Source organism: Anopheles cruzii, chromosome X, assembly GCF_943734635.1.
Source record: "Anopheles cruzii chromosome X, idAnoCruzAS_RS32_06, whole genome shotgun sequence".
In the NCBI taxonomy this organism is placed as follows: domain Eukaryota; kingdom Metazoa; phylum Arthropoda; class Insecta; order Diptera; family Culicidae; genus Anopheles; species Anopheles cruzii.
The window spans coordinates 4,739,900-4,748,983 of NC_069143.1; the positions used below are offsets into that span (position 1 = coordinate 4,739,900).

At 36.0% G+C, this 9,084-nt stretch overlaps 1 protein-coding gene across 1 annotated transcript; it reads left to right on the forward strand.

The window, feature by feature from the left end:
• The first annotated feature begins 868 nt into the window (after positions 1-868).
• Positions 869-6,938, forward strand: LOC128271414 (homeotic protein ocelliless). The gene is made up of 3 exons (XM_053009339.1): positions 869-1,049; positions 3,870-4,024; positions 5,817-6,938. The coding sequence occupies exons 1-3, from the start codon at positions 869-871 to the stop codon at positions 6,936-6,938; spliced, it is 1,458 nt and encodes a 485-aa protein (XP_052865299.1).
• The last annotated feature ends 2,146 nt before the right edge of the window (positions 6,939-9,084 follow it).

Consider the following 9,084-nt stretch of genomic DNA (forward strand, 5'->3'; position numbering starts at 1 on the left):
GAAAATTTAATAAAAAATAAAATGAAAAAAATGAATGCTTAGTGAAGGCACGAATCTTGCGAGAATAGCGCATTTCAAATACCTTACAATGCATTATTTATGTTTCTTTTTTTCTTTTCCACGTGTCTTCACATCTTTCAAAAGCCAGTTGTCTAACAATGTGCTGATATTATGTGGTCTTTCAGAGTTCCTTTGCATTACAAATCCAAAGTTTGTAGCTAAATACAATTTTATGCTCTACTTACGAATATGCACTACATGGGCTTAATTTTTGTTTCTTATGTGCATGGCTACGAATATTTAATTTTTATGGTACAATCTAAATTAAGTATTCGTTATTTCAAAATCTTCTGTCAAATGGTTTGAGTTGTCTCGAACATGTTTATCGTATTTGATATAGATTCCATTTGAACTCAAATGAACATGCCGTGTTTTCAGTGCATTTCCATCTTGATGCTGCGTCGTTATTTTACCGATAAGAAACAAAAATTCAAAATAACCATTGTTATGGAGATCCGCCAGGTTCAAGAGCCCACATTGCATTTGGAACACAAAAAACCAACTTATTCTTCGATATTCTTGACTGTTTTTCACGTTCTTTGAGCTTTGCCTATGTTGCTCCTTCTATGATCCATATTTTTGATATTTTGTTGTTTGTAATAATTATAATTTCATACTTGGATACTATAGTAACCTTTGCTATGCAACTTCATTTTCACAGACTCCAAAGTGTCTACGATAATCCGATCACACCGTGAAAGCAGTTTCTGGACTATTACGAGTTGCAGAAATTGTGCGAGCGCCATAATCATCAACTCAACAGTATCAGGACACCAGCACAGTGGCGCTGCACTCGACTGAGGCCCTCATGGCGGGCTTTCTAAAATCGACTGATCTTGGACCGCACCCCCATGGATACGGCGCGGGTCACCATCCGCACCATGCGCATCCGCATGGACATTTACCGCCCGGAATGCCTATGACATCTTTAGCCCCGTTCGGTCTACCTCACGGGCTAGATGCTGTAGGGTTTCCGCAAGGTATGTGGGGTAAATATAAAATTTTCTCTGTTCTTATTAAATCCTTCGCATTTATCCTGTCCTTCTGGTAGTAAAAGAAGAGATTTATTTTGAACTGATGTTTTCGAGTTACTGAAAATCTGAAAAAGTCAAAAAGATAAAAAAAACTATAAAAATTATCATGTCGCAAAGAATGGTGAATCCTTCTTGATTCATTCTACATTACAAGCCAGTTGAACTGAATCAATAGTCACACTTTAATGCACCTGAATTTATAGATTTCGGTAACGGCTAATTAGACAAAATTCCGGGCATTGACCAACATGAAAGAGTTTAAGAATAAGGAATTCAAAAATCAAGACCATCAAACACTTTCTAGCAGCTTATAGCCAATTTCATTATTTCCAGTTTCTTTTCACGCGTCCTACCAACTCAGCCACCTTCTCCTATGTTAAACATTTTATGTGGTAGGTGGCGAAGAGACTTAGTACCAGATTGACAGTAACAATCGTTGATTGAAATGATTGATTCGAAATCAAGAACTTCTTTCTGTTGTTCGTTTCATTTCGGTTTTCGGCATCTTCAAAGAAATCTCCTTTACTAAGCAATGTCTACCAGAAGCCCGAAAGCGCTTCTTTACTTGGTAGTGTTGTTTAGTACCTTGAAACTTTTATCTGAAATTCAAAAAAGAAGCTAATGGTAACAGTATATAGTAATGATAATTTAAAGCGTTTTTAAAGCATGCATGAATGATTATTCTCACAATATTAAGACCCATTCGTCTTTTGAATTTTAATTTGAAGTTGCAGTACTTTAAATGTTTCTGGCTTGCAAAAGATTTCGTAGTAGGTTCTGATGTAGTTCTTGTTTGGTTATTTCTTTTCCAGTTTCTTTGATTATTATGATTTCTGTTTTACCTATATATAATATTTATTAGACAAACAACTATGTTACCTATTGCTACACGTAATTCCTTAATTTGTATTACTATGTGTTGATCGAATTGAATTTTGTGGAACAATCCAATAAATGTGAGAGATATATTTTTTTACATGAAAATATTAAAGGACCAATATAAAATATCGAAACAATAATATCTGTATTTATCTAACAATTAGCTGTTCAGGAAAATACGGAACAATCAAAAGATTGAAAATTAATAGAAACATACTTGCCAAAATGTAAACGCCAGTGATTTTGGGCAAAACACATAGATTATAAATTTATGGAAAACATACACTTGGCGTTGGAAGCAAAAACCAGTCCACTGGCATTTTCGTTGCACAGCTCTGAGGTGTTTGAAATTCTGTATAATGTGGGAATGAAATATTCTAGGCTTCCCTTTTCAGGTCGAATGTAAGGATGCATTGTAAGGATTCGAAATTTCTACCATCCTGCGGAATCTGCCAGTCAAAGGTTTAAGAGTACCAATGTATTCAGTTTGCAACTAATAAAGCATTTCATATATACAAATATTCATACATATATATATATATATATATATATATATATATGTGCTCCAGATTTGCACATATTTGAGCTGCTTCACCAAGTTATACGCACGACCGTCTTCGTGTAATATTATCGTACGTATCCCATTTCATATCGCCGGTATCCATCAATTTCGCTCCTCCGGCCAATCTCTCCTCAAATCAATTTAGTTGAATAATATAAAACAGTAAAATAGTGAACATAACAAATCAAAATAATAACAACTCATTGTGGATCGATTTTATTTATTTCTCATCAGCCGGGAAAATTTAGTTTAAATTATATTCATTGGTTTGACTTTTGCATAAGAAAACACTTTCTTCGAATTAAGCAGACTGAAGTAGCATAATAAAAAAATGTCGATTCATATTCATAGCGTTTGCAATTGTATAATCATGTACCCGACTGATAAGTATTGCATTATAGGATCATTTATATCTATTCATGTAACATGCAGAATCTGATCACCATTGCCGTTCTGAGATAGCTTGCTACAATATTATTTTACATTTAACTGTTTCTGGTTTTTTTATGACAAACAACGTAACCTAGTAACCAGCATGAGCTTCAACTTGATGAAAATCTTCAAAAAGTTGTACTGCGATTGCATTATTCACAACAAAAAAATATATATAAATAAATAACTCATAAAATAAAATCAGACATATTTCAGGCGTAACTACTTCAGCTGTTGTGTACAAAACCCATGAATTTTCAATTGACAATATATCCACAAAAGCGTCTTAAATATCTGGAACGTTACCTACGCTGTCTTAAACCTTAATTTCACTTTATTGTTACAGCAGAATTAAATTGAATCTATCTTACAGGATATTAGTAAAAGCTTAATATTTCTGTTTTAATCAATCACCAAGCAGTTGGAAGACCCCGGCAAATATTGATAACCATACAAGTCATCCTCTCAAAGGCGAGCTCGGGGCTAAAAATAAAATTATGGATCACCAGACAACTTTAAGTTTTCCAAATTACTTGAATGTTTAATCGCATGGATCTGGAAACGTTAACCGTTCTTAATAACTTCAAATTTCAAGGAATGTGTAGTAACACTAACAATTTATAAGAACAAGGAGCAGCTTATTTTTTATTTTATATAGAAAACGCTCAACTATAATTTTAAAATAAAATTAAAAGCATTTTAAAAGCAACAAGATATATTGATAGTTTCCGTTTTGAGTTTCAGATAACAGCAATAGATTCAATTATTTTATTTTTTTCAAATGCATTATGAAAACGCTAAAACCGCAATTTTACATTGCTATTTTACTAATTTGTTTCCATTTTCTTTATAATCTGTTTTCCTTATTAAATCCTGACTGCATTGATGATCCTGCCACATAGGCGTTAACCCTCGAAAACAACGTCGCGAACGAACCACTTTCACCCGCGCTCAATTAGACGTACTGGAGGCACTTTTTGGGAAGACACGATACCCAGATATTTTCATGCGCGAGGAAGTAGCACTAAAAATAAATCTTCCTGAATCAAGAGTACAGGTAAGTTTTAGCTGCTGTGAAAATTCATCAGTACTTATTTTGGTCCCATAACTTCAATCAGAGATGTGATCAGGTTTGTTAAAAAGATTCCTATTATCAAACCCATCTAAGTCTTACATTTTGTCCGGCGCGTATAAAACCCTTATAGTTTTGTTTTGTTTATGTATTCGCTAAAAATCTTTCGCCAAATGAAATACCCTATGACAAAGACTAACTATGCTGTCGTCAATAAGGTTACCCAAGTTATACTTACGCTGCAGTTTTATATCTACAGTGAGATTCCATAACATGCACGGGCACAAAATAAATAAAACAGATTTAGTTTTGGTTAGGTAGGGATGGTTGCAACGCATTAAACATTCTTTGGTCTATTGCTTCTCATTTCATCAGCTTACTAACTTATGTCGTCAATACTTACGGTCTTTCTTTACTTACGCCTCATGCAGAATTCCTGTGTGAAACAAATATTAAATATTAAATATTTGATTTTGATTGAACTGTTTATTAAAAGATGAATATTTTTTTAGTTTTACTGGCGTAAACGTTCTGCGGTTTAAGCGAAAGTAGGTTTTACGCTTCTTATGTCGATGTCATTAGATGTCGACTGAGCTTCTTTGTTGTGGCTTCTTACGGCGATCGTGAGTGAAGGACTAATGGATAGAACAGTAAATATTTATTTAAAAAGGAAAAAAGGAAGAAGAAAAGGAAGAGGAATAAAATAATTGAGTATTATTGAACTTAGTTAAAGAATTCTAAATGCATGCCGAAACAAAACGATTATATTGGCGATGATTTTCTTACAAAAGATTTCACAATGCACGTAAAAGAAGTAAACTGTTAAGGAAGTGAAAGTAGTCAAAACGTATGATTCCATCATCGTTTGCTTTTTCCATTTTCTATTACCTTTTGTTAGACATCAATGGAAGCGCATCAAGAAGCTGCTATCTTATCTTATAATGTATTATGTATGTATATATATATATGTATATGTATGCATGTATGTATATATATATATGTATATGTATGCATGTATGTATATATATATATGCCTTATGTATATATATATATATATATATATATATATATATATATATATATATATATATATATATATATGTTGAAAGCGATTGGTCATTTCTTATTTTTACCCGAATCTACCTGGATTTGCGATCGAATAGAAAACTAATTTTCCCGCTTGTTGACTTGCCAAGAAATGATGGAATAAGCAAAACGGAAGCTTGTGGTAACTCCCTGTAGAGTTTGGAACACGAACTCGGGCTACCGCTGGTGCGCTTTCAATTACCGCACATGCTAATGGCATTTCCTGGTGGGGGGTCCATTATCAACAAACCCTCTTTACATTGGAGGGTTTGCACCGCCCTGGGAATTGGGTTTCCTCACTGGCTTCTGTAGCGGACCCTATCTTGGCGATCTTTTGATTTGTTTCAATTCGCATCATTTTTATTACGTTTACACCCCATCCACGAAAGATGGAAAGGCGATTACAAAATCATTGCTTTCGTCCGTAACGAACGACCCTCCTTTTACCGACTTATTTTGAAGGATAAATTAAACATGCTTTGAGGGTTAACCGCAATATTCATGGCATGTGATTGAGTCTTGGTTTCGTCTTTGCGCCTGGCAGAGATTGCAGTTTGCTCTATTTCAATGTTTTTCCAAAAAGTGTGGACCAGGATAATTTGACTGTTTCTGTTGTTGTGCGTTGCTACTACACACGTTTACCGATTCGCTGTCTTTTTTGCTTATTTTATTTGGCTGTTCTTGTAAAAAGGTATGGTTCAAGAATCGGCGCGCCAAGTGCAGGCAGCAGTTGCAGCACCAGACTTCAACAAATGCTAACAGCACTAAATCGTCTAGCGGCGGTAGCAGTTCGAGCATGTCAGTTCGTCAACAGTCTAGCAGTGCATCCGGTTCGCTAGGCGGACCGTCCAATAATTCGGCATCGACAACCACCGGAGGTAGTAACAACAGCAATAGTAAGAACTCGATCGTGAACGCTAATAATAAACCGACGATAAAGCACACACCGATGAACAACCACAGTCACAATCATTGTCAGTCTAGTGGGCCGTCAGGAAATCTAGCCGGCGGAGTTGCAACCGCCAATAATGTAGGCCAGTCAAACGCGAGCGTTGCGAGTCATAACGGCTCTCAGCACAGTCTCAATCACAGCAATGCCTCACCAATACTACCGATCACGCCGTCGACCTCCGTTAGCCCACCAATTAACGTGATCTGTAAGAAGGAGCAAACTTCATCCTTTCATCATGGAGGCACCACCTCTAGTAGCGAAGCGGCTATGAAAGCGGTTGCGGCGGTGGCTGGTTACGAGTTACTGAAAGAGTCCGAGTTGAATCTTGCGCACCATTCTCCGGCCACTTACGTCAACATCAACTCACGACTGGGCCAATCTCTCGGGGCGGGAGGAGGCGTCTCCGGAGGCATCGGCAGTGGCACAATTGGTAGCTCGATCGGCGGCGTGGTCGGTGGTATAAGTAGCGTTGGGCTCACTAACGGACCATCGGCTGCCGGAAACTTGACACCGCTCGGTTCAAATTCTTCTATAATGACTACACCATCGCCACCGATTACTCCGCAGACATCACACAATCCGTTGTCGTACGTACCAAATCACGAAACGTATAACTTCTGGCACAACCAGTACCAGCAGTATCCAAACAACTACAACCCGCCGTCTTATTACAGTCAGATGGATTACTTCAATAATCAGAATCAAGGCAACTACAATATGAGCCACACAGGCTACGCGACTTCTGCTAACTTCGGTCTCACTTCCACGTCTGCCCTTTCCGGGCCAATGGGTTCGCAAACTTTTAGCCCAAATGGACTCGATTATATAAGTCCACAAGATAAATATGTCAACATGGTGTAAGCGAAAGCATTTGAACAAAAAACAGGGCTCATTTTCAATATCACTTGTCGCTTATTCGCAGCTGCTAATTCCGGTGCAGCACTTCATCTAAATCGTTTTTTGAACGTGTTTTAAATGTTTTTTTTTAATTTTAAATCTAATTTAATAGTGTTTTTATCTACCGTGTGAAACTTTTCGTAATTGTATATATATTTTGATAATTTAATCGAAGTGGAACTTCTGCGAAACACTGGGCGAAACACTTTTTCAAATCACTGAAGAAATTTGTTTTGTGGTCTTTTTTCTATAAAAAAAAATTGCTTCCGATATCCGGTAGAAACGGTAATTAAACAGTGTATGCTTCAAAGTATACGATGGATACAACCCATAATTTCTAAATCCGGTTAATGGATTTTGTACCCGATTTCAAACATGTACGTAATTTGGAAACAACTGTGCTTTTGTTGGTAAATTATAACTGTTTTCTTCACTCGTGAAAAGTGAACCTCAGAAATGATCTTTTGTTCAGGTGATCCCATGATAGACAATCATTTTACACGTATGTTGAGCATCCATATTTAGCCACATTATTAACGCGTATCTCAAATAATCACATGGTTGATTATGAATTTACTGACCATGTTTTAACATAGCTTTCTCGTTTAATTAGTAAAAAGTCACATCGGTTTTTTTTTTTCAGTGTTTAGAAGATCTTAAGCTAATAGAAAACTGACTTCAAAATTATCAAAATTAAATCAAACGAATCGCTTCTGCACCTAATGGTTCGAAAAACAATCAACGCCATGAATTGAAAAAGGATACTGTGCGTATGCAACGTTGAAGCATTTTATAGTAATAACACCTTTCATGGGCCAATTCTTTTAAAAATGCGACATTTATTACCTTGGACAAAATATTTTGGCATGATTGCTAAATCATCACACCTTCGTAAGAAAAATTGTAGACTTGTCGTATTTTTAACGAGTTTTTATTGGTAAAATCAAGGCCACATTGGCCAACATATGTTCATCAACGTTATTCGATGACAAAACGCGCATCGACTTTTTACATTACCTACTATTCACCATCTCATATCATAGTGAACCTCATTCACCTCATTTTAATGAATGTGAAAATCGCGTAACATGATTTCAACCTTTATCAGCCATCAGGAAAAACTCAAATATCATATCAAAGCTGAGCAAGAACATTTTTTTGCTTACGATTGCGTTCACTCTTTCAAAGAAGTAATGACAGTTTGTTGCATCTGCCTTTCGTTTCTGTTTTTAAATTCGAATATATGCTTTAAGCTATACTTGAAGAGTATGCAGTATTTTGTCACACAACAGAACAATGAATATGCTGAAAGTGAACATTAAACCACGAATAGCAATCGAAAGTGAATAAAACATTGAGATGAACTTGGTCATTTAAAAATTTGAGCGCGTTTTTGAAAATTTGATGCATAGGTAATATAAAAAAGATCATATCAGCACTTTTTCTCGATTGACCTTCGAATTGCGGAATCATAGTTTGCCGGAATCAGCTAGGGTGATAAAGGTAATACTTTATGTACTCGAATCTTACATTGTGCTGCTTCATTCTTATGGCAGCTCCCTCCCTGTATTTCTCGTTCGTATCCATATCCGTGGAATAAGCTTAAACATTTCAGTGGATGTATTTAGTAGGTCTGTCAAATCGTCCATATATAAAATGTACAGATCATTAGGAACCCTATTAAAACCTATTACGAAGTAACCCATGCATAGGGCATTTCTTAACAAGACGCGGTAAATTGCTTGACGAAGATATCAATGGATTCATGGACACGTAAATCGGATTCGAAAAGTAGAAAAAATGAGCATTATTTTATTTACTTCTACTCTTTGTTATGCAGTGTTAGCAGGATTGTGTACAATACTGATAGAAATCTAAGCTAACAGTGAACGCGCTCGTATATGTCTAGGGAAGAGGATACTTGATAATTAGAGGGTTGTGATGAGTGAAATGACCTAACTATGCAAATCTTGTCTATGTTGCACTGCAATGCAATATTGAAGAATAACAGTTGAAACCGAGCATTCCCAAGTCGTTTTACATAGAACGTCTCTAAAAGTACAAGTAATTCAAGCTGCAAAATCATATCTGTGCGGTATATTTCAATGCA

Excerpts from the sequence above, each read along its gene's own strand:
- LOC128271414 (XM_053009339.1), top strand. The coding sequence starts at position 869 with ATGGCGGGCTTTCTAAAATCGACTGATCTTGGACCGCACCCCCATGGA. Across the intron at positions 1,050-3,869 it reads GTTTCCGCAAGGTATGTGGG|GCGTTAACCCTCGAAAACAA; the intron begins GTAAATATAAAA and ends CCTGCCACATAG. Across the intron at positions 4,025-5,816 it reads TTCCTGAATCAAGAGTACAG|GTATGGTTCAAGAATCGGCG; the intron begins GTAAGTTTTAGC and ends TCTTGTAAAAAG.